The 23,816-nt window shown below is 46.6% G+C and overlaps 7 protein-coding genes across 7 annotated transcripts; 3 read left to right on the forward strand and 4 right to left on the reverse strand.

Annotated features, from left to right (window-relative positions):
- Positions 1–744: 744 nt before the first annotated feature.
- SERLADRAFT_414292 (uncharacterized protein) lies at positions 745–7,421 on the forward strand (the record flags this gene model as incomplete). The annotated part of the gene is made up of 15 exons (XM_007316217.1): positions 745–930; positions 1,053–1,224; positions 1,370–1,427; positions 1,482–1,618; positions 1,809–2,000; positions 2,026–3,451; positions 3,726–3,978; positions 4,043–4,461; positions 4,524–4,592; positions 4,652–5,013; positions 5,075–5,403; positions 5,563–5,989; positions 6,183–7,127; positions 7,180–7,300; positions 7,363–7,421. The coding sequence occupies 13 exons, from the start codon at positions 745–747 to the stop codon at positions 7,082–7,084; spliced, it is 4,932 nt and encodes a 1,643-aa protein (XP_007316279.1).
- A 1,535-nt stretch (positions 7,422–8,956) lies between these two features.
- SERLADRAFT_462799 (uncharacterized protein) lies at positions 8,957–9,273 on the reverse strand (the record flags this gene model as incomplete). The annotated part of the gene is given in 2 exon segments (XM_007316218.1): positions 8,957–9,079; positions 9,097–9,273. A coding segment is annotated over 1 exon segment (153 nt), but the record flags the coding sequence as incomplete, so codon positions are not given.
- Positions 9,274–11,696: 2,423 nt separating this feature from the next.
- SERLADRAFT_462801 (uncharacterized protein) lies at positions 11,697–13,953 on the forward strand (the record flags this gene model as incomplete). Its single annotated transcript, XM_007316219.1, has 16 exons — positions 11,697–11,822; positions 11,888–11,905; positions 11,975–12,008; positions 12,074–12,087; positions 12,144–12,184; positions 12,236–12,293; positions 12,353–12,362; positions 12,422–12,439; positions 12,504–12,555; positions 12,608–12,728; positions 12,781–12,792; positions 12,849–12,969; positions 13,039–13,151; positions 13,216–13,303; positions 13,367–13,567; positions 13,630–13,953. 16 exons carry the CDS (start codon positions 11,725–11,727, stop codon positions 13,753–13,755), a joined length of 1,125 nt encoding a protein of 374 aa, XP_007316281.1.
- A 174-nt stretch (positions 13,954–14,127) lies between these two features.
- SERLADRAFT_355139 (uncharacterized protein) lies at positions 14,128–16,413 on the forward strand (the record flags this gene model as incomplete). The annotated part of the gene is made up of 6 exons (XM_007316220.1): positions 14,128–14,197; positions 14,251–14,479; positions 14,560–15,013; positions 15,069–15,385; positions 15,436–15,499; positions 15,554–16,413. 6 exons carry the CDS (start codon positions 14,151–14,153, stop codon positions 16,267–16,269), a joined length of 1,827 nt encoding a protein of 608 aa, XP_007316282.1.
- Positions 16,411–18,270, reverse strand: SERLADRAFT_462808 (uncharacterized protein; the record flags this gene model as incomplete). The annotated part of the gene is made up of 7 exons (XM_007316221.1): positions 16,411–16,831; positions 16,885–17,050; positions 17,108–17,176; positions 17,242–17,727; positions 17,776–17,959; positions 18,022–18,172; positions 18,243–18,270. The coding sequence occupies 6 exons, from the start codon at positions 18,124–18,126 to the stop codon at positions 16,696–16,698; spliced, it is 1,146 nt and encodes a 381-aa protein (XP_007316283.1).
- A 115-nt stretch (positions 18,271–18,385) lies between these two features.
- On the reverse strand, positions 18,386–19,848 carry SERLADRAFT_462811 (uncharacterized protein; the record flags this gene model as incomplete). The annotated part of the gene is made up of 10 exons (XM_007316222.1): positions 18,386–18,846; positions 18,910–18,956; positions 19,009–19,097; positions 19,148–19,174; positions 19,227–19,262; positions 19,316–19,356; positions 19,404–19,433; positions 19,495–19,559; positions 19,622–19,716; positions 19,779–19,848. The coding sequence occupies 10 exons, from the start codon at positions 19,788–19,790 to the stop codon at positions 18,659–18,661; spliced, it is 630 nt and encodes a 209-aa protein (XP_007316284.1).
- Positions 19,849–20,163: 315 nt separating this feature from the next.
- On the reverse strand, positions 20,164–23,130 carry SERLADRAFT_435953 (uncharacterized protein; the record flags this gene model as incomplete). Its single annotated transcript, XM_007316223.1, has 11 exons — positions 20,164–20,677; positions 20,738–20,958; positions 21,016–21,156; positions 21,211–21,326; positions 21,387–21,889; positions 21,939–22,453; positions 22,532–22,662; positions 22,712–22,778; positions 22,833–22,916; positions 22,972–23,055; positions 23,125–23,130. The coding sequence occupies 11 exons, from the start codon at positions 23,128–23,130 to the stop codon at positions 20,164–20,166; spliced, it is 2,382 nt and encodes a 793-aa protein (XP_007316285.1).
- Positions 23,131–23,816: the final 686 nt, after the last annotated feature.

Below are 23,816 nucleotides of genomic sequence, written 5' to 3' on the forward strand. Positions count from 1 at the left end.
ACCACCTAATCCGTCCCTCTCAGAGTCTTGTCGATGATCAAACCGATATTTTTCATGTCAGAAAGAACCCTTTCAGATATAAAAAAAAATAACCTCTCATATCACAGCAACACGCTCGACTTGGCACGTCCCAGCTGCCCTAAAACATTTGTGAGAGAAAGAGGCACGTCGGAGATAAATGAAGCCCTACCCTATTGTCTCCTTCCATTTCCACCAAAGCTGTGGGAGCGGGACTAGAAAAAAGGGTGCCTAAACTTGAGATGTAGATGCATTGCGGAGTTCCACGGGAACACAATTGCGACATTCATCACGCCTGTCAGCGCATTCGCGGTCCAAAGCTGATGCACTCATAGGCAAGGAAGATCGCGGAGATATTGAGATAAGTATAGAGCATCCTCGTGCACGAAAAGAACGAGGCATGGAGCCATCGTAGTATTTGCCGTTTGCTTCGCCGCTATCGAGCTCATCCATCGATGGAGGCGATGAGCAAGTGAGCAAGAGAGGAAACAAGCAAAAGGATAGCCACCCACAGACGCCCATCGATCACGTAATTATTAAATTATTTATCTAAAAACGATAAGATGAATACTTAGCAAATGCCGCCCTGTTCGGTTGCCTTGCGGTCTTCGCAAGGCCGCTCCCTTCAGGCCTTTATCGAAGCTTTATCCACCACAAGAACAGTATATATACCCAACACGCATTTATTCTGTCTTCATCCGCACGCACGACTATTCTTTTTCAATCATGCCAAAACGCATTCCAACTCCACCGCCTGCAGATGACGAGCCCCGATATCTCTCTGTGGTCCATCCCTACGCCATGTATGGTCACAGCAATATGGAACTCCCAAAGGACAGGCAGGACTTTGCCCGCTGGGTAGCTTGTTGCATCGACAAGGATTCTTTTTACGCGTTCTTTCACAAACCTTCTGTGAGTTCATTTCTGATAGCGCAGGCTTGTCTGTTGTGTTATCGTGTGGCACTGTCACTGTGATGTCTGTGCGGTGGCGATGGCTGCAACCAGTGCTGATGAGTGGATATATGTGCTATCAGGCAAGGGATATGGTCATCATTGAAGTAGCACGCGACTATCAACACTTTGATCGCATTCTTGGCGAACATCGCTGGTCTGAATTTCTCGTCAATCCCACCGGAGAGTTGCAAGATCAAATTACCAGAGTTTACTACTGTACATATAGCACCGGTAGACAGGTCCAGAAATATGGTGCGTACAAGGATTACACCTCCATCTTCGTCTGAAAGCAACCTCGTTCTTCTAATCACTCTCATTTTCGATCCTTTCTATTGTTGCCCTCTTGCCCCCTGCTGCGTAATACTTCTTACATAATTGGGTTTCGGTTAAATATCAGGCTGGAAACGCGTCTTTGTTGAGGAAGACTGGTTCAAAAGCTGGTCTCCAAGGAATAGGTGCATGCCCTTACCTTGTTGCTCTTGCTATATCGTACTCATATTCGCCTCCAGTCTCATTAACTACCCCTACCCCTCTCCCCGGTTCTGTGACACTCCAGTTGAAGATCGCACCAATGAACCACTTTGTCGTCCTTTACCTGGTGCCATAGTAACTCCACCTCCAGAACTCATCCAGATCCCGACTCCAGGTGAGCCTTTCTCGATTTCTCATTCTGCTTTTATTACATCATTTTCCTCCCTCACTGTTGTCGTCCCGGATTTTTCGCATTCATTATTCTACTACACCATCTCTTCCTTATCTTTTCTTCCTATTCTGGCGTACATATGCTCACATATCGTCCACAACCTCATCTGCTCCATCGTTTCTTGCAACCACAGTCGTAGGCTCCGAGCAGTGGATCGCTACTAAGGACATCCCAGCGCCTATCGCTGCCCCCAAGCCCAAGCTGAGTGCCTGGGGAAGGGGAGCGCCCAAATCTGTCATTGCTACGAACATTAAGCCTACTCCAATAGTAAGGAAAAGCCCTGCAGTTGGTGGCGGGCCCATCAGTATCAAGGCGACGAATGTGTGTGAGTACCCCTTATATTTCTTAAGCTGAAGCAGGCAATCTTAATCAGTTGCGTGCCTTGATTCGTTCCTTACGCATCACATATATGTTCTCTGCAAATCAAGCCACCCGCGGTAGACCCAGTGCCTCTCCACGTTCAGCAACCAGTAGCAAATTGGACTCCCCCCATAACATGAACACTAGCCCAGCTACACCTGTCAATGGATGGGACTCGCCTACAGGGAGCGCACCCTCTCCAGCCCCTTCCTCTGCCTCGCGCACTTCTGGTGCTCGAACCAAAGCACCAGCATCAGCATGGGGCAAGCCTCCCTCAGACACACCCTCCGCTTGGGCAACAGGTCCCCCTGGTCTTCCTCCCCGAAATGCGAGTGCAGGCCCAGTCTCTAATGCACCTACTCCTCCTCCCGCCTTAGATCGCGTAGTATCGAACTCCACGTCCGCGTCAGATTCGGTGTCGACATCTGACTCGGTAGACTTCATCACAACGCCCGAGCCAGACGAATATTATAAATGGCGCGGAATTGGGGGGTACGGCTCGCATGAGATTCATGAAGCAATGGAGGATCTAGGGATCGAGGACCCTGAGAACATCGATCGCGATGCTCTCGCTCCATCTTACCACAAAGAAGACGAAGACGGTTTTCAAGGAGGCTTTGCCGGACCTGAGTCAGTGTCTGCTGACCAGGACGTGCATTGGGACGACAATCTGTGGGGCGACGACGCGCAAGAGAAGAAGCCTGCGGTGATACTGTGCTCTGCTCATGGCGTCATATGCAAGAAGGGAATCTGTCTCGAATATGCGAAGCAACTTCGTGAAGCCGAACGGGCCAAGAAGATAAAAGAGCGTGAGGCGGGGGCTGCAAAGGGCAAGGGCAAGCGTGGAAAGGCTGACCGCGGGAATGCCAAGGGCAGAGAAAGAGACGAGGATTGGGAAAGGGGATCGTTGCGTTCACGCGCAGTATCGGTTGCGAAGAATACTACTGATGATGGAAGCAGTGTCAGTGGTTTCGAGAGTGGATGGGGCGGAGGCGCGGGACGTGGGGGAGCCCCACGCGGAAATGCGTTCAAAGGTAAGGGAGCGCCCGTCAGGACTAATTGGAAGGGTGCGGCGAAACCTGGTCTCGCTCCTCCGCCTCCTCCGCCTCCAGCCCCAGCTCCAGCTATAAAAAGCAAAAAGAGAAACGAAGAGGACAGCTGGGGACCGCCCGTTGACGACTGGAACGACCCTTTGGATGATGATGACGCCCCTTCTGTGTTGAACCTGCAACCTACTGGTACACAGCCTACGAGCTGGGCAGACGAGGTCGAAAGGGATTTCAGTGGCGGAAATGGCTATTCTGCAGCGAACAATAAGAAAGGACGAGGAAGGGGTAGGACTCGTGCTGGAAGTGATGCGAGAAGTGTAGCGCAGAGTACAACAAGTGGATGGGGAACGATTTCGGAGGGACCTTGGTGATTAGAGACGCAAATGATCAATACCTGCTTACGCTTTGCTCCTACTATCGCAAGTTCGTTTGCACAATTATTGTACTATAGTTATGTTGCACTTATCTATGCAAATTTGCGGACTTTTCTTGAGTGTCGTGGTTGTGGCAGTGCAATAGACCCTATTTCGCCTAGAGCCATGATGCATCATAGACCTTTTCAACTTGCTTTCCACCGTCTGGTGTCGGTTACTACTCGGTTGGGTCGTTTCACACACATCGTCACTGAAACGCTTTAGTAGCTTTCGCTCTACTTCTTTGCTGTCGAGTGCAGCCAAGGTTCAAGGAGAAAAAACTACAGCTAAAGTTCTCAGGATGAAACTCTGGGAAGGCGTATCAACTGTACTGGCGTTTAGGATAATTCCAACCACAGTGCTTCTGTTCGTCGTCTATGCTGCAGTGTTTAGCACCGTACTTATAACGGACGAGCTTCCTGAAGTTCCTAAAACTACAGGGGGACTTGACTTGGACCAAGCATATGCAGATCTTCAGCAGGTAGCCTCGCACCCCACTCAACGATTCTATTCTTTATTGGAAAAATCTCACATTGTTCCCTCAGATAACCACACGCCCTCATCCGTATAATTCGCATTCAAATGATCTTGTTCACTCCTACATTCTCTCTCGTCTTCAATCCGTTGCCTCCCAATATCCACATGTCAGTGTATGCGATGATGTAGTCTCGAATGCTTCGTGGGGTGGTGGGCTGTTGTCCACCCGTCCGTATGGAGTCTATTTCGAAGGAATCAACATTTTGGTCAAGATTGATGGCACGGAATCGGAGTACTCAGACAAAGGGGGTGTTCTGTTTTCTGCTCATTATGACTCGGTATCTACAGCACCAGGGGCTACAGACGATGGGATGGGAGTGGTTACATTAATCCAAATGGTGGAATATCTTTCCAAGGCGAGGCCAAAGAGGACTGTTATTTTCAACATCAACAATGGCGAGGAAGATGGTCTAAATGGGGCTCATGCGTGAGGCATTCCTTTTCGAATCAGTAAAACAAACAGTATACTCATCGGTGAATGCTTTCAAGGTTTATGAAGCACCCGTGGTCAAATATCACGGACGTTTTCTTGAACCTTGAAGGAGCAGCTGCCGGAGGGTGAGTATTCTGTAACGAACTTGAATATAAATTGTTTAAAAGCGTTGATTTTTGTCTAGTCGTCCGCTTTTATTTCGTGCTACTTCTTCGGCTCCTTTGCGATCGTTCTCAAATGCATATGTCCCCCATCCTCACGCCAATGTTCTTTCTGCAGATGCTTTTGCTCGCGGTGTCATTCGATCCTCTACAGACTACTCTGTGTATGAAGAAGGTGGTATGGACGGGCTCGATTTCTCCTTCTATAGGGGACGAAGCCGATATCACACAAAATATGATTCTATACCTGGCATGGCAGGGGGTGTAAAAGCTTTATGGGCAATGATGGAGGCAACGAAAGGAGCAGGTGAAGCATTGGCAAATGAAGACAATACACACGCAACTGGGGCAGGCGAGCAAGGAGATAAACCAGTTTATCTTGATCGTGAGTTTTCCCTGCGCTAATCAGCATGATGAGTTAGTCGTCTCTAATACCGCATCTGTAGTATTTGGTGCTGCTTTGATCATTCTATCTCGCCAAGTTCTCTTTATCACCAATGTCATTCTCTTGGTCGTTGGTCCCGTGCTGTTGCTTCTGCTAAAGTACTCCGAACATATCATCAGACTCAGTCGACGTTTACGTCACAGGGAAGGCCGTCCTACAAATGGGGATGTGTCTGGTGACGAAATCTCGAGTGGACCACGTAGAGGGTTCAGAGAACATCGTGGCTGGTTTAAAGGTCTATGGACACGGGCGAAATTTTGGGTGGCTATTATTGTCGGAGTGGGCCTTCAAATTTTGCTCGTTCTAGGATATGTGAAGTTAAATCCTTTTGTGAGTAACATATCATGTCCGAAACATGTGCCGGTTTCAGTTTGTTTAATTATCTAACAACAACAGATTATACACTCGCGTCCATATCTGGTTTTCGTGTCGACGTTATCCCTCTGCTATCTGACAACTGTCCTCATAATGAAATTGCCTCTCACAAAGCAATACACCGTAGCTGAACCGGAGCAACAGAAGCTGTCGATATTATTGCAGACCTACATACTCACGTGGATCTTGCTCGTGTTCTCGACAATCATCTTGCGCAGCAGTGGGTTAGGTGGGCTGTACTTCATTACCGCCTGGAATGCAGTGGTCCTCTTGGGCAGTGTTCTAGCCTGTGTAGAAGGCATGACTGGTGCAAGAGGTTTCGAGGCTGGAGACTCTCAAGGAGATCTGGACGGTCAAGATTCTCGAAGGCTTGTTAGAGGTGTTCGATATCAGGCTGTTGACTTTGGCGATGAACCTACTGAGGACGAGGGAGTAATCGAAGAGACGGCACCTACAGAAATCACTCCACTCATCCAACAACAACGATCGCCGTCCCAATCGCAATCCGAACTCCCACGACTTATTGATGAACGAGAGCAAGGTGCGATTGGATGGTGGATTCTTCAATTATTGGTCGTTGTCCCTTTGCCTGCTATCTTGGTCTTCCACATTTCCGTGATCTTACTTGCTGCTATGAATCAGACCCTAACTGATGGAAGCAACCCAGTTTCAAGTAGGTTATTTTTACGTTGGTACATTTCCTTGGACTAATGTTTTGCATCTAATCTCCCTAGTTTACGCATGTTGCTCAATTTTGGCGCTGTTGGTTATCCTTCCTCTTGCACCATTCGGTATCAACGCCCATCGTTCGCTTACAATCCTAATACTTCTTATCTTCATCGTGTCCACCGCTTATAACTGGTTAGAGTTTCCCTTCTCTCAAGAAGCACCCTTGAAGGTGTACTTCTATCAGAATGTTAGCCTGGATACCTTGGGATCGGGAGTAGAACGTGTTGTTACCACACTCACAGGGCCGGAGGGCTATCTAGTTGGTGATATCATCCCTCTACTTCCATCTTCAGCAGGCAGACATGTGGAATGTCGAGACTCCGTGGGGAAACTTGGGCTACAGGAGTGCATGTGGGAAGTAGGAAAGGATGATGAAGACGCATGGGTGCCATCACCTGGAAGCTTACCGCACCATGAGTCAAACCACGAGACTCCCTGGGTGTCCGGGTCGGTAAAGAGGATAGGCAGCAACAAAGCGCAGTTCATAGTCTCAGGAAGAAACACGAGGTCTTGCACTATCCAGTTCGAAAATCGACGCGTCACCAGCTTTAGCATCGTGGACGACGAAGACGAAGCTGGTAAATTCGAATACCGCAGTGAGTCAAGTGGATTGGAACGCATACAACTGTGGAGTCGTGATTGGGGCAAGGAATTTGTTGTTGAGGTCGAGTGGATAGATCCAGACAACAGTTATGTAGCTGCGGGCGATTTTTCGGGTTCAGAGGTTGAGGTGACGGGAAGGATCAGCTGTGGCTGGGCAGAGTATGAAAGTGCCACCGTTGGAGGCGGAAACTCCGGTGGTAAGATCCCCTCTCTGGAGGAGCTATTGATGTTTTTGCCGGAGTGGGCCGTAGTAAGTAAGGCGAGTGCGGCTCTATTTGAAGCTGGAATCCCATTCGTGGTATGACGCACATGCTTGCGAGACCAAGGAACCGAGGTAAAGGTGTCCGGTAAGTAAGGCTCGTTCTCCGTCCCGTCTGTCTATCTAATATGGAGTTTAAGTGACGCTACAGTGCTATTTATATCTCTCCGGTCAATGTATATTATTGTCATGATTGTCATGAGCACATGTATAACATATTTTTCTTATGTCAACTCGACAGAAAGGCTGTCTTCACACAAGGTACTGAGACTCTGTTCACCCTGTCCTATCTCGATCTGACAGCGATACAACCGATAAATCAGCGCAAACACTATGATGTATATTATTATGGATGCAGTGGCATCCTTGCCTTAGGCTTCATACCTTAAAATTTACCCACTTTTTTTTTTTTAGCGAACACCCCTCTTGTATTTTCCGTCGCCGTAGAAAGATCCTCGAGAATCAGGGCCCCACAACCCATGCCGCCTCTCGCCGCACCATCCATGACACGTCATGTACAAGAGCCGAGTCCCAAGAAAAGAACCAGCTTATGCCACTCCCCCTCAGGCAGCCTATCCATATCCTGCTCTACACCTTATCAGCTATATTTACGTCTGCGATACCCTCTTGCTGGAAATACCTCCACGATACCGGTTCCACCAATGTTTACAGCTGAATGGAGTTAGTTATACTTTGAGTGGTCTTGTGGGCATACCATTGTTATTATTGGATGCGGCACGTTCTGACTGATCACCTATCCCCATATACTTCGCCACTCTCTCGTTTTTGTGAGATATCGATACTCGTTGCAGCAGATTTATGACAGCGACACTGACACCGAATAGGTATAAGATTTTATGAAACCATTCGAATGTTAGTTATGAAGTAGAGGTGAAGTCCACTCTAGCATGAACTGTACTTTGCACAAACTGATATCTGTCAATGTTATATTTACTTTCACTAGGGGTCATACTCTTTCCAGTCGAATGTGGTCGATTATACTAGACCTCGGCCCAAATATATGAACCGGACTAACTCAGTTTGTCGTGTGAAATAGGCACCTATGCCTTGGTCCGGTTCCGCTACGCACCTTCAATTTCGGAGACAATGGTTCCGAGCGAGGGTAAGTCACACATTATAGGTACACTGTGATTGGTCCTTTACTGACATCGGAGTAATGCCACGCGGATCCCAGGTGTCTCAAAGGAAGGAGCCTCAAGAAGCCGTACTGTGTTTTTTCCCGCAACGTCTTCGTGTAGCCTTCATCCCAAATTGTGGGGTAAGCCATCATCCTGGCTACGTTCTTCTCTAAGCTCATGCTCCTTTCTGGCTTATTACCGTGTGCAAATCGATAGATTTATTCATGCATATGCATCGGCACATGATGTGCTGCATATTTGTATCTGGTGAGAATGCCGGCAGCCCAATCTTGGAGCCTAAAGTCAAGGCAGAATCGTGGCACTTTACAGTGGCATCTGGGCATTCACTGGGCGAGGCTGACTCCAGTCCCGGATCAATATCGCAATAAGGTGCTGTTTGCATTTTTTGGGTTTCCTCTCTATTAATTCCATTATAGATACCGCCCCTCGGTTTGAATTGTTCATCGCGACCCGAGCCGCACGAAGTCCCTAAGTATCATTCCCCTATCCTTGTTTTCCACGTGCTCCATCCTCAACTAGTATCCTCCCTGTGGATTTTCTTACACATGTACGGATTTCGGAGCCTTTATGCTTCAATTATCAAGACTGAAGCCCTAAGGCTTTAGGGGTCATGGATCATTTTTATTTGGTTGACTGCTTCCGGATTTGACAATCGTGACAGATCTATACCACAAGGCAATTACATATGGTGGAGTCTTGGCTTACACCGAGATTGCTTAGAATGAAGGCGTGGAATGTGTCCTATCACAATATGTATAAAGCACTAAATTTCTAGTGAGTGTCCAAGACTCTTCACCTCGTGTCATAGCCTTTTTTCTTCATGGTCATGGTGAAATCAACCACCTCCTTGTTCATCTGTGTCCTAATGACAGGCACATTCGCCTCACTGAAAGATGAACACTGCTATCACGACCCACTTCCTCATATCCCAATTTCTTCAGCCAATCGAACTGTTCCATGGGGTGAACCGTCTATTACATTCAGCAATGGCACCACATGCTGTTCATCGTTGGACCAAGTTCGAGATGGAATTAATGCGGTAGACTCACAATTACTGCAGTTGTTGTCTGACAGGTATGATTATGCACGACTATGCGACTTTTTCCGCCTTACCGAGATTATTGCGTTTGGTAGGGCTGCTTATGTCCGAGAGGCGACAAGATTCAAATCTACTTATGCCAGCGTCAATGTGCCTTCCCGGGATAAACAAGTAATACAGGGTGCTGTTGATGCCGCATCTTCAGTTCACCTGCCACAAATCGTCGCCAAAAAGGTTTACGAGGCCATCATCAATTCAAGCATCATCTTCGAGTATTGTGTGGTACGTCCGATTTTCTCTCACCCTCACACCGAGTTTCCTAACGCAAAGAAATAAAGTTCGACTCCTATCACGGAAAGAGTTAGCTGTTCGCCGCCATGATTTTTTATGATTTCTGTTATCATCGCCTACTACGTCAGTTGTGTTAACTTATTAGAGTTTTTTTTAAGAGAATGGGGCATGTAATTTTAGTTCTAGATGCATCTACAGATGTGAATTTTGATTCATATATATTCCAAGTCGTGTCCGGAACATTGGGACTTGCTGTTTTCCATTGGAAAACGCTCCCTATAGCTTGGCTGCCAAGTCTCCTTAGGCTTATAACTACGGGAGAAATAACCACGATAGTAATTTGGTACATATCCCGAAGGTACCTGGCGAGCTCCCCTCCATATGTGAGGAAAACACATAAAGAAATTGATCCTCGTAAATTCACATACACTCGTGGCGTTACTAGTTATTGCGCAAAGGCTGTCCGGCAGGAGTTCGTTCCGAACGGCACCCTCGTGTTTCGCGGGGTTCCGATATCCGTTACCTGGCCGCATTTACGCCATACCATGAAAGCCTCCGAGCCGCTAGTGTCTCATGCCAGTGCCAGCGTTACAGTAAACCCATACCCCGTTATCCTTCAAAACACCGTAGTGCTTGCGCTTGCAGCCTTCGACACCTTAAAAAGACGGAATCAACTAAGACATTTACCAGAAGTAACTATGAGGCATTGCAGATGCTTTCGACGGGCGACTTTCAAGTTGTCTCTGTGACCGACATATTGTTTTCATATAACTTGAAGCCGTGTACAAAATAGTAGTTTAGGTGAGTCTCTTAGAAAACGAAGACATATCCTCATGTTTTTTGCTCCTTGTTGTCGAGAGGTGAGTTTGTCAGGCGGAGCGATGTCTGAACGGAATGATTAGTGTCACTAACAGCACTGCATGATCATTATGCATCATGTTTCGCGTCAACACAAATGGTTGACTGTTCTTCGTACGGCTGGTGCCACTGATCCAGGTTTCTATCCAGTTGCACCTTGGTTGCACAATGATGGGCGTATGACAATCATTCTCAGGGAAATTTACCGCAACGACTGTCAATCGGTATTCGTCCCGCTGGATTCTTATCAGCGGAAAATCTTTGATGCTTTAAAGGCATTGTCAACGAATACTGTCGTCGGGCAATAAGTCAACGCAGCTCTCCAAGCTCAAGCTCAAGTAGCCGGTGATATTGATCCATTCTGCTAGAAATTGCGCCAACACGAGATCGAACTATCTTGTTCCCTCGCCCTTTCTCATGCATGAGCTGTGCTTTTATATCATGGATCTCGGCTGGGCACCTTACTCTTCGCAAAGGACATCATCGTTAAGTTAGCACGTGGAGTGGCTGCTTTCAGCCACCTCCAGATATCCTACTGTGGGTCGATCACTTTGATATCTTGGTCTATGCTGACCTGTACATTCGATCCCGAGTAGGAAAATTTCGAGATGATTCGCAGGAGAAAGAATATAGATATAGCAACTGATTTTGTTCTTAGGTGTACTATCATACGATTATACGAGTACTCTCACGAGCAGGGGTATTGATTTAACCTGGTATCACTAGCATCTACCAGAGTCGCAGTTAGTTTCTCCGTCACCGGTATTTTATCTCGGAATCCTTATTCTCCACCTTGAACTGATTCACCCGAAAAGGCACACCAGGCACTGAGATCAATGCTGAAGAACTATGAGGCAGTGAGGATAGCCTTGTTATATATCAGCCCTGTTTGACGCTGATATGTAAATGTGCGCGCGAATTCGGCCCTTGACTGCAAAACTCAGTGTGTATGGGTTGACAATGTTGTCTTGAGTGCTATCTCCTTTTAGTGCTCTCATGCATGTACGGTGACAATGAGCAAATCCCTAGGGTCTACTATATCTACCTTTGGTAATCAATTCTTTTCGACCAAGCTCAGCTCCTAATGGGGGTATGTAGTACCTGCCAATGATCTCTCACGCCTGTACTAACCGGCAATGCACTGCTCAGACCTGGACAAGCTTGACAGCTAACTCGATCACCGTCACGGTAGTTGCTAGAGACTCCAAAATAATAATAATTGACGGAAGGCGAATGTCATGGCCGATAAAGAGGCTGGACAGGTTTTTGAATTTACTTTATAAGGTCTTTTGAATACTTTGGTTCTGCTGCTGCTAGACAGTCAGTGCTAATTTACTATGTCCTCTCCGCCTTTTCCCCTTGGCCCTAATTATGGCGCAATGTTCATGTCGACCTTGTTGTGCGTTGGCTTCTGGGGTGTCGCTTGCATGCAAACGTGAGTACCTGTTGATCAGCGTTAACGTCCGCCAGTCTTTTGATGTTATATCTACAATATTATAGCTTCATATACTTTGTCAGGTGATCAAGGCCTTTCTCTGCGGCTGAACCAAAGCGTTAGTTATGCTGAATTACATTGTATTAACATAGCTATCAAAGCGATAAACTAATTTTCAAACTTCTGGTAAGCACTTACTTCGTAATTATCATTGCGCTTCATAATCGTTCTTGCTGCTTTCTCCCTTATAGGTTCTATTCGTCTGGTGAGCAACTCAATATGCTTCCACATTGTCCACCATCCTAACGTCTCACGACGAAGTCTCCTCGACACGACGCACCAAATTATGATTATACAAGGAGGTAAAAACACTTTCACGCGTCATTGTCCTTTCGATCTTACATTTGTTCCAGTGTACACGTACTTCGTTCCCCAGTTCGGAAATTACTCTGAATTCTCTACAATTATACCGTGAGTGCAGCTATTATCCCCTCAGACCTGTTAGCTGATTGATAAGTTTTGATATCCAGGACGTTGATAGTACGTGATACCTGCTATAATTTTTGAATTATTGATTCTATTCCGTCTTCTTGACTTAGTGGGCACCACTTATTACTGTCAGTGAATTCCTGTCTTTTGTATTCTACTGTTCTTCCTGGTAGCTGATGCTCTGACCCTAAGACGGTTGTTGCTATCATCACACAAAGTTTTTTCATATACAGAATATGGAAATGTGAGCGGCTGTCGTGCATTATCCCGAAATAGCTGATTTGACATCAAACTAGTTAATGAGAAGCCACTAGTGGTGCCGTGTCTTTGGGTGAGCCTACTTTCTAAAGTGCTCTCAGAAGCGAATAACTTGACGCTGTTGCCATTGCAAGTTTCCAGTAGCCTTGTTCGAGTTAGGTAAATGGCCCCCATGAGTCTCTGATAGTAAACTAACAATTATCACTCACAGCTACGTCCATTGGTACCGCCTCTTTCTTTCCTCACTCGATATTTGACCTGTACTAATTCTTCATGCAGCTTATGTTTCCGGAGCGTATGTCAACGTAGCTCCGAATTATGTGACCGAGACTCAGAGTACTCTTATTTATACAGAATAAATGCATCGTCTTCAGAAGCCTTAGAGGGTGGATTCCTGAAGGTTAGTCGTTCTTTATCACCTTCACCTCACCTTCTTATGCCCGATCACCCTTGTTCTTTCTTGCCTTAGCCTATCACTATCGCATATTTCGCAGTTACTACTTCCGTGGACTTGACCATCGCAGCCAGCCTAACCTACATGTTCATCTATCAGACTAAACAGATTCCTGGAGGAGACGGCCGGTGAGTATATCCACTTTTTACGTGACCAGGAGGAGACAAACTTACTTTTCGTAACTTTATCAAGCTCCAAGCGGATGGTTCACCGGCTGGCGATTTACTCGATCAATAGTGGTGCTTGGACCGCGATATTCTCAATCCTTGATATGATCTTGGTGAATTATATTCTATGCTATTTTCTGAACCTACGCTCGGATTGCTGATATGGGTTCAATTAGTTCGTTGTTTTCTCTTCAAACGCACTTTATGTCGTGTTCGATTTCCCCCTCTGCCCCCTATATTGCAACATGTTACTGGCAAATCTGAATGTGCGATCACATTTGCGGGAAATGGGTGATACAATGGACGGGAAAACATCAAATGATGCGGCGTCATTCATAGTGCATCGCTGTGCTAATCTCAAGGATAGCGAGCCCGAGGTAGGTGGTGTTATTCATTTTTATCGCTTGTATGACGTGTTGTTTATGAACTCTTTTCGAAGACGCAGGATGTGATATTCACCCAGAGAGTGATACCTATACCGAGAACTCCTGTGATCAACCACCACTGGGATGATAGCCTACGCAGTCATCCATACTCCAAGGGATCTATCAGCAATCATGTATAAATGTTAAATTCGAACATGTACGATATCTTGCTTGATAGTAGCATGATTTGGGTGGTTTTATGGGCATAATGAATAGGTAAAATAGGTAGCATCTGATCAATGTACATTTAGTTACCAGACTTGTAGTACTTCAGTAGATCATTGTAGTTGTGGACTCATATCATCAGTTCCTCTATGTTTACATTCGTTTCTGTGGTTTGTACTGGGGTCACGGTGAATGATCCTGAGCTGGAGTCTTTATAATTACGTTAGTTTGTATGGCCGAGCGGTGGACTCGGAAATTTGGTCCAATGACTTGACTCCCCAATACCATAAGCAAGGACGGGCGAAACTGTTACAACAGTGCTTTCCTTGATTGCTTCAAGTTTTTGTGGATTTCGTACTAGCTGATAGGCATGCATGGAATAGTACGGTTGCGAACTCGTGCAGGACCACTACAAAAGTAGGATGAAATCTCGTAGTTCTGCAACCACATACTCACCTTGTTTGCTTAAGGAATATCTCTCTACGATATGGATCACGAATAAGCATATACAACAGAGGTTATTCGAGTCAGAGTCCATCCAACACCACTGTCGTTCATTTACAACGGTCAAACATCTATCGGTTTGGTGACTCTAATATTGCTACACCTGTTTTCAAGGACGTCGATTGGGTCATTAAAGACGAAGAGAGTTGGGCGGTGATTGGCAGTGGTTCTGGTCAAAAAACAGCGCTATTAAGGGTACGTCTAATCTCATAGCTTTACTAGTGTGACGTTGGCAAACCTGACTTCACCACTGGCATCGTGTGGTTGGTCTTAAGACTCTAGTTGGTCACTTGCGTATATCTCCTCCACCCCCACCCCCAGGAGGCCTGTTCCCATTCCTTTCAGACCCTCCTCGCGACCCCCACCTATGTGTCTCTTTAGTTTCCTTCGCCCACAGACCACGTTCTGCAGGTGGTGCATTTTATGACTACACTGCGCGTTATGGTGCAGTGCGAGAAGAAGATCGCGTCACATTGAGACAGAGCGTGTTTGGGGAGTTTGATTTCTTGAATGTCAACCCAAAGGTTGACAATTCTGTCAAAACACCAGAACAACTTGCCGAAGAAGCGAATAAAAAACGTATTTTCGAGGAAATGTCTGAAAGGCTGGGCTTGTCGTCTCTATTGGACTTACCGTTTGTTGCACTCAGTAATGGCCAGACGCGTAGAGCTCGAATAGTCAAGGCCATCCTTTCTCAACCAGAACTATTGCTTTTGGATGAACCTTTGAGTACGTGTCCCAATTCCGTTTTTAGCAAAATTTTTCATTGTGTACCCTTTTGCAGCCGGATTGGACGTGAACAGCCGCCCCACACTTCTTTCTGTCTTGCACTCTCTCCATGTCGCGTGTAAACCCCGCATAATCATGGGATTGAGGACACAAGACCCTCTTCCGGACTGGATCAGCCATCTTGCTGTTGTGAGAGATGGAATAGTAATAACCGGAAAGAAGGATGAAGTTTTGGATTTGGAGGCAAACCGAAAAGACAAAATAGACGAGGCTCGGTCTGTTGGATCGACTTACACTAGACAAGTACAGGCTGACGACGGGAAGGTGGTGGTTGATATGAAAAACGTGAATGTTGGATATCAAGACCGAAAAGTAAGTCTTATCTGGGATACCATGTGAGCTCGATCTGATCTTGAGGCCAGGTTCTCAAAAGTATTAACTGGTCGATCCGAGAAGGTCAGCGCTGGCATTTACAGGGCGCCAATGGTAAATCATCATTTATCCCTCCTTGAAATACGAGCTTATCCTACTTTATTCAAGGTTCTGGGAAAACTACTCTTCTTTCTCTCCTTACTGGAGATCACCCACAATCATACACTCAGCTTCCTCCTGCTTCACACCTACAGCTTTTCTCTCGCCCCAGAAATCGCATCCCAACACCGCATCTACGCTCGTTGACAGGTGTCGTCTCACCCGAACTGGGCAACGCATATCCACGCAGGCCTGGTGTGAGTGTTTGGGAGGTGGTTGGCACAGGATTCGATGGTGCGTTCGTACCAGGTGGGCAAGATGGTGTTGGAATTGGACTAGAAGGAGGTCTGAGCGGCGAAATACGGGCATGGAGAGTTAAAAGGGTACAAGAGGTGCTTAAGGGGTTGGGACCAGCTGCTTGGGCAAGGGAAGCGAGTACCGAGGAAAATCAGGAAACCATCCCGACCAGCGAGCCAGGGCCACTATGTAAAACAGACGCAGCATTTGCCAAGCGGGACTTCATTGACCTCTCCGCTGGCGAACAGAGCATGGTGCTATTGATGCGTGCGCTCGTCGGTTGTCCTCAGCTGGTTCTGTTGGATGAGGTATGGAGTGGGATGGATGATGTGATGATCAAGGCTGCGCGAAAGTACCTACGAAATGGAGGTATTGGGCCTGACCAGGCAGTTGTAGTCATCAGCCACTGGGAGGAAGAGGTACCATGGGGTATTGAGGATGGATTACGAAGGTTCAGACTAGACGATGGGAACGGAAAAGAAGTCTGAGCCCCTCCTTGTAGCTCTTTGAAACTCAAATACTGCTTGAACGTGGATCTAGAAGAATAGAGACTCATTTAAGGATCTATTTGTTGGTTTCAGCGGCATGATTCTCCACTCGAACTGTCTACGCAGGCACATATATCTTTACCATGACACCCTGTGTGATCCAACCAACATGTCGAATCCACAAGAAGTGTACTATATGGTATTATTGTACAAGGCTGCGATAATCAAGATAACAATGTAGAGCTAAGTGTAACTAGATAAACCGTACCAGATACACGGATGCTTACAGAAGACGTGCTCCCCCAAGTACCGCGTATGCTAGTCCCTCCTAGGCATACCATTTGATAGGAAGATATTCGTTCACTTCTACCAACGCACGTATATGTAAACTCCTCCTACAGGTATCCACTTTTTATTTATTTATCACTAGGTTGTTTCGACAATGAAGCTGGAGGCTTTCTCTGCACCAACTCTGGTCATCGTTTCTTCTTTATCACACTCGAAGAAGTGTTCGAGTGTTTCACCATCCTCTTCCATGGTTACAATCAATAGTAACCTTGCACTACGAATGCACATATTAGTTTCGAGTCCATGAAATTGTCACGAGACATTGACCTTTCATAATCCAGGTTGAAAGATTTGCAAGCACCTGACAAGACTTTGCCAACTCGAGTCTGGCCCTTGGTTTTAAAAATAGCTTGCTGCTTGGTGGGACGATGCGCTATGCTGACCAGAAGCTTCTCGTCATTAGTATGATTCGAAGCACTTTCTTGAACATTTTCTGCAAATTCAAAGTTTCATTGAATGGTCAACCAGCGATTGAAGTACCAAGCGCTACCTTCCTGAACGCCAGTCGTCTTGCCGACATGGGAATTCCCAGATTTTTTGTGTAACGGAGTTTTTTCCTCTACAGTGTCGTGAAAAGCGTCGCGTCAGCTATCCATATCAGGGTGGCCGTAAAAAGCAACTTACTTTGGAAGGACATGCCACCAGAAATGGGCTCCTCTTTTACCTTCGGGAACTTCGGCTGCTCTCGTGAGGGAGCTGGTTCAATAACAGGACCCTGATCGCGCCTTTTTGGAATATCCTCGAATACGCTTCTGCCACTTTCGTCATCGTCGTGATCATCAGGTTCGTCAGGCTCACCCATGGGGTGATCGCTGTCGTCTTCATCATCAGACATGACTTGCCGTAATAGTTGTCTCTTCTTTGGAGATTTTATTCGCATCGAAGCATCGTCAGATCCATCAGAATCGGAAGTTAAAGCCTGGTCTTTCAGAGATGGATCCGCCTGTCGAGGGTCGTGGCGGCTGTGAATGCTGCTAGAGTGTGGAGAAGGTAGAGAATTCATCACGTTTTGCTCTGTTCGGGCACTAGCCAAGACATCATCTTCTCCCAGTGGTTCCAACGCGCCCGGTACACGGTAAGCTGCAGCGTTAGACACAATAAGATCGCTATCTGGTAACAGTCACGAATCATACATTAGCGGATAAAGAAGTTACTTACCTGCCCCAAGAGGTGCACGAGCTGTGGTCGTAACAGAAATGTTTCCGGTCAACGAACGAACAATATCCCAAGCGCCTTTGTGTATCCTAACATCTTTTTCCTCGCATATATCCAAATCTCTGGTGTGAAAGATCAAATTTTCATCTGCCAAACTAAATTCCACTCGTGCTACACGTTCCAATTCCTGTATGATCGAGTCACCACTCAACATCGAGAATAGTGCCACCGGCATCAACAGACACCTACCTCATAAGTATTGGGTGTATTGACAAGCACTCGCTCCTCATTGTAAACGAGGACTAGCAATGGCGTTCTTGGTTGAGGGTTGATAGTGGATACGGTAAACTTCATGTGTACTGGGAAGTCACTGTATGATACTGACAATCCCAGGTCCAAGCTTAAATCAAGATCGAAAGCAAACACAACGATGGGAAGGGAGACTAATTCAAGAAACAATAGCCACTTACAAGGTCACCAATTGCAACCAGCGTTGGAGACTTGGAGTACAAAGACCGTCTAACAGCTGAGGAACTTGAAAAGCAAACTTCAAATTACCTTATTCGCGCTACACGCGTTATGCTCACGTGTTACAGTCTTATCTCTGTTATCCTATCATGTCTGTGGATCCAGAATTTGAGGCCTTAGAGACATCCACTGGAGCGTACTACTTATGCTTCGCTGAAAATTGCACGCGAGCACTTCAAAATCCAGATCAATGATTTCAGTGATGGCCTTCTGCTTTATCATCCGAAACCGTGACAAGACCAAAGATCTGGAAAGTATTCGTACATACAACATGATAACGATCAGCGGGTTCATTTGCTTTCTTCCAACCTTGCTTCAGTGCGATGATGTCGCCAACTTTAATATCCTCTGTCAATATTTAAGGAAGGGAGAGAACGGTTTCCATAAACTGATCATAATTGAGTTGGATCCATCCATCCCGGTCAGTGTCCATCCTGCGGAATCTCTCACTGAGCTGTTTGATGACGACACAAGCACGGACGAAGCGGTCGAAGGAGATTCCTGGAGGAGGGCCACCGCGGATAACCATAGTAGAGGCTTTAACGTCTACCCAGACGGGTAGAATAGTTAGTATTCCGTTGAGCTCTCAAAAGCACTATATGCATTCACCGTATTTCCTTTGAACGAGATTCAACAAATGCGGACTGAGATCATAGCTGAAGAAATTATTAGCTATCAGTTAAATTGATTCAGTGCAATATAACCAACCCAAACTGTCGAAGTGCTTCGTGCAGCTCTTGTCCATCGATAGATCCCGACAAGTCGCGATCAAAATGTTTGAAGACGTTTTGCCAGTCCTGAGTGCTGGGCTTCAATGAACGTCAAAATAGATTGCGATAGTACTCACTTTGATGTATTTCCATAGACCAGAAAACTAGGAACTCGATGAGCCAAAGTTTCCAGGAAAACAAACCTCTAGTGCAAACCTCGTTAAATCCGATCGTACCACTCCGATCAACATCCTACTCTCAGAATTTAATGACATGAAATCCAACAAACAAAAAGCATAACGCACGAATAAGGTCATGAGAAGCTTGACGGTATCCAAATCGAAAGCTAGTGGCTAGTTCAGATTCAGTCCAAACAGGACATGAATGACTTACGAGTCCAGTCTCCATTTATCAACGCCTTCTCTTTGAGTAACGATATATCATTCCTAATCCTTTAACGCTCGTCGAGTAACAAACTACTCACCTAACTCGTGTGCAGTGATAGCGCCAGACCTGTCGGTGTCAACTGCAGAGAACCAAGCCCACAACCTTCACAGCGATCCATCTAACATCAGGAGGAAAAAAGAAATGGCACACTAAAGCTAACTCACTGAGGGTCGGATCCAGGAGGAGGACCAGCGGGAGGACCAGCGGAGAACCCACCGGGTCCACCATAGCTGTAACCAGGAGGCGCCGCATCTCTATACTATAGATGTGGTTGCCCATCAGCAGCAGTCCAGCAAGGTAAAAGGCGACATAAGTGCTTACACCGTACGACATGTTCGATAGAGTTAGATCAATGAATTTCAATGTGCCAGTGGCTGACAAGTTAAATACCAGGGAAAAATGCAGTGCAGACCAAGTGCATTCCTTTTGCACAGCCTGCACAGCATCATAAGCATAAGCACTGTTTCGGTCACTTTTCTCGGAGATAACCACGGATTAGTACTGATTTCAAGAGATTACTGCGAGCATCGTATACCAGATATTTCACTTGTCCAGCGAACCGTTGTAGAAAACTCGACGTCAACAATGCAATTAGATCGTATGATATGATAATGCTACGGGTATATCCATGGGAAGAGTGTGCAATAATAAGTATACAAAATGCATCAGCGAAAACGTACAATAAATAACGATGAATGTGGTTTCTTCAAGCACTAGCGGCAATGACTGGAGGAAAGTCGACAGCTTTCTTCTTCTTGGCACTAGGTCCGTTTGCGGGTTTCTTCTTCTTCGGAGAATCTGTCACGCTGCCGCCCTCATAGAGAGACGAATCTACCAATGCGGTCTCTTCTGGTTTTGTGCTTATAGTACCATCCTTCCCCTTCCCCTTCTTTTTCAGGGCGTTTGCAGAAGATCCGCTTTTGAGGACTTGACCAAGAGGACCTAGTTTAGACTGGACAGGATTAGAAGAGTCATCAGGCAGTGTAACCACTGCTTTCGGAGCGGCTGGCTGTGGAAGGAGGGGAGGCATGGCAGAAGCGAAAGCAGGTGGATATGCCGAAGGAGCGCTTGCCATAGGAGGGAGAGAAGATGATAACAAAGATAGGCGGCCTTGATAATACGTTTTGAGCAAACCAATGTGATCGTCCACGTTCTTCGAGGACACCAGTAAAAAAGAAGGCGGCGGCGGATACGGAGGAGGGGGTTCTGTCGGCTTTACCCTAAAAAAAAAAGTAAAGATCATTAACTGCCCTAATGGTACGAGGATATATATAACATACTCGGAAGGCAACAGCTTGCTTCCAGCTTTACCTTTACCTTTCAGTAGCTTCTTAGGAATGCTGAGGCTAGAAAGCCCAAACTCGGCAGCTATACCAAGCTCGCGAAGTCCCAAGAAGTCCTCGCCAAATGAATCCGTGAAGTTACCCATGACGAAAGCACCTTCTTCTTCTTCTGAATCATTGCCAAAGAGTGCATCATCATCAAGGGCTTCCACAGCAGTCTGAAAATAGCGACAATTCATGTCAGAAAAGAATAGCTGGAAAAGTACAATACTTACGGCTTCACGGTATGCACTGACGAGTTTCTTCTCAAGGTCAGTAAGGCGTGCACCATACCGAATCACGTCATCCTTGATATACCGCTCAAGATTCTGTATCTTCGTCGTACCACTCTCAAACAATGTATGCAAAATAATTTCCTGTTTAGATATATTATTATATGAACTGAGAGCAAGTGTTCCGATACAACTCACCTCAGCTGTCATGCTATTAGAGTATTTGTCACACAGAAAACGAAGCGTTCGACCCACATTAAGGAAAAATTCAGACGTTACTCCTGACAAAACATCAAGTGCTACGCTTGAAGATCCTGCGGCAATGAAGTTAATGATTGATTAGAGGGCAAAAAACATGGCTGAGAGCCGCAAACCTTGGAAACCAGCATGCTCCAACACTTTAGTGTTCATCCAGCGAAGACAGTCAGTGGCATTCGCCTCTCCAATTTCAACACCAGCACCCCGAGTCTTCCATGGTCTTTCGTCGATCGTCTCTTCGACTTCATCTTCGGGAACATCTGGAGGCTCGTCAAATGTCCCACCTTCCTCTGAGTTTAGATTCAGAGCGGCAAACTTGGCATGAGTTCGACGGACACGCTTCAGGGTTTTTATGTTGCCATTCATATGAGCAAGCATGGTGTTGGTGGGAGTATCACTTTTCTTTGGTCGTTTCCGTTTTCTGGACGGTGATCTAGAGGCAGTCGGTTGGGAAAGCAGAGCAGCCTGATGAGAAGATTGTACGAGAGATGGTAACCCATTGGCAAGTAAGGTGTCTGACTCGACGGCTCTCCACCACAAATCAAGCACGTCGCTGTTATCATATACTGGTGGGGTGAGACGCGCTCGTTTTCGTGGTCGCTGCGCGGTGATACCATTACTGCAGAACGATGATGAGCCCAGAATGTTAACTTTCCATGCAAACTCACATTTTACGCTTTCCTGCTGCGTCGCCCTCAGTATGTGCAGAATCTATGAGACGTTCATCTTCAGTTTCACTCTCCGATTCTATAGGCATCGCATAACTCCTTAACCGCTCAGGTAAGCTAGAAACACCATTGCTGAGACCTCTTGCGGGTGCGTGTGAAGCAAAAGAGGGGCCTGCAGTGGCGTTGAGTTCTTCGTCCATTTGCCGGAAAGTTACCATGCCTTCCGCAGTGCGAATGATGGCAGGAGAATCAGGAAAAGCGACATCCCGTCGAGGTTTCTTGGGAACTGGTGAACAAGTAGACTGAATAGATATGGGTTGCCTAGGAGGACGACTCGGAGAACGTGGTTTCAGGTGGCCATTCATGAAACCATTCAATTTCGGCTGCGGCGTATTTCGAGAAGACAGATCAAAAGGAATGTAGGGATCGACACGCTCCTTGCGATCGGTAATGTTCATAAGAAGTTTATCCGCTTTCATTTTTAAACGCTTAGCACAAAGGCGGAGGGGGTGGTCCTATGATGTATCGGTGAGTATTTTGGGATATGTGATGTTATGAATAGTTTTGCATTCAATGCTGAAGGTAGTATTCACCTCATTTGCATTGTAAGTGTAACAATTCGACCAAATCAGGTCGAGGTCATCTTTAAACTCTCTTTTGGACTTGTACTGCTTTCCTTTGACCTTCTTCAGCATGGTTTGCAAGTCCATGGGATTTGCGATCACTGGACAGTCATAAGAAGGAAGGCGGGTCCTAGTGTGAATCTGACACACCGTCATAATAATCTGGATATTCAGCTCTCGGCACTGGCTTGAGAAAAGCATCTGCGTCATGGTTATCCTGAGGACGAGTCAGCTATGCGGCCCTGAAGCCGGACGTCTTGAATAAACGAACCATTGTTACGGTGCGGAGGTCATGGAGAAGACCTTCCAGGGATTCGTAGAATGGCTCTGATATCTTAGTATCATAACTCTGGCGCTGCACATAGTGCTGTATAAGTAAGGTGTACAAAGAAAGAAGTGACATGACTGACCCGAGCTTCCTTTACAGTGGTTAACAGTAACTTGAGGTCAGCAGATGACTTGACCTGGCTCTCGGTCAAAGCCCTCAAGAGATTCTGTAAGGCGCAGGTGATAGATAGGTCAGTCCCCAGGCTGGATGCACGAAATAAAAGGCGAAAGCTCACATTCATCCTCTAGAACGCGCCCGGGACGGCGTACAGTGTTCGGTGGGTTAGCGGGACAAGGTCTTCATTCAAGCTCCGATTGGATTTACCGCAAGGTGCCGGATGCAAAGCCTTTGTTCCTCCAAACCGCCTCTAATGACGGCTGGAGGCCCCACACTGGAGAGGATGCACGGTGGTGGTTTGGCGCAGAAACTCTATCCCCAGACACACCCGAGCACTGCAAGCAAAGCTGTGTGTTTTTCCCTGCATATATGCTGTGATATTTTGTGTTTTGTGCTGATATGAAATTTTCTGGAGGGCTTAGCTAATCAGGTTCTTCCGCGACGCGACGCGCCAGGCTGAGACCCGCGCTTGCCCCCGAACGACGACGGTCACGGTCTTCTGCTCTGTTCGTGTTACGCTTGGCCCCGCTTTGCTGCTTTTGCTGCCACATATATGCTAGGTTCCATCTGATTTCCTTACTTTCTCTCTTGTTCTGTCGACCAACGCTCGTTTTTTTCCTCGGTTCAACAGCAAACGTCCTTTAAGCCGACAACCAACCCAACTATCGCCATGTCTGGTCTCAAAAACTCACCCTTTGGAAAACGTCTCCGCGCTTCTCATCAAGACACTGACGACGACGCCCCACGAAGAAACAGACCACGTATTAACCCGATTTTCGGTGTATCCCCAGTCCCAAACTCAACACCGTC

This window comes from Serpula lacrymans (genome assembly GCF_000218685.1).
Source record: "Serpula lacrymans var. lacrymans S7.9 unplaced genomic scaffold SERLAscaffold_5, whole genome shotgun sequence".
Taxonomy (NCBI): Eukaryota; Fungi; Basidiomycota; class Agaricomycetes; order Boletales; family Serpulaceae; genus Serpula; species Serpula lacrymans.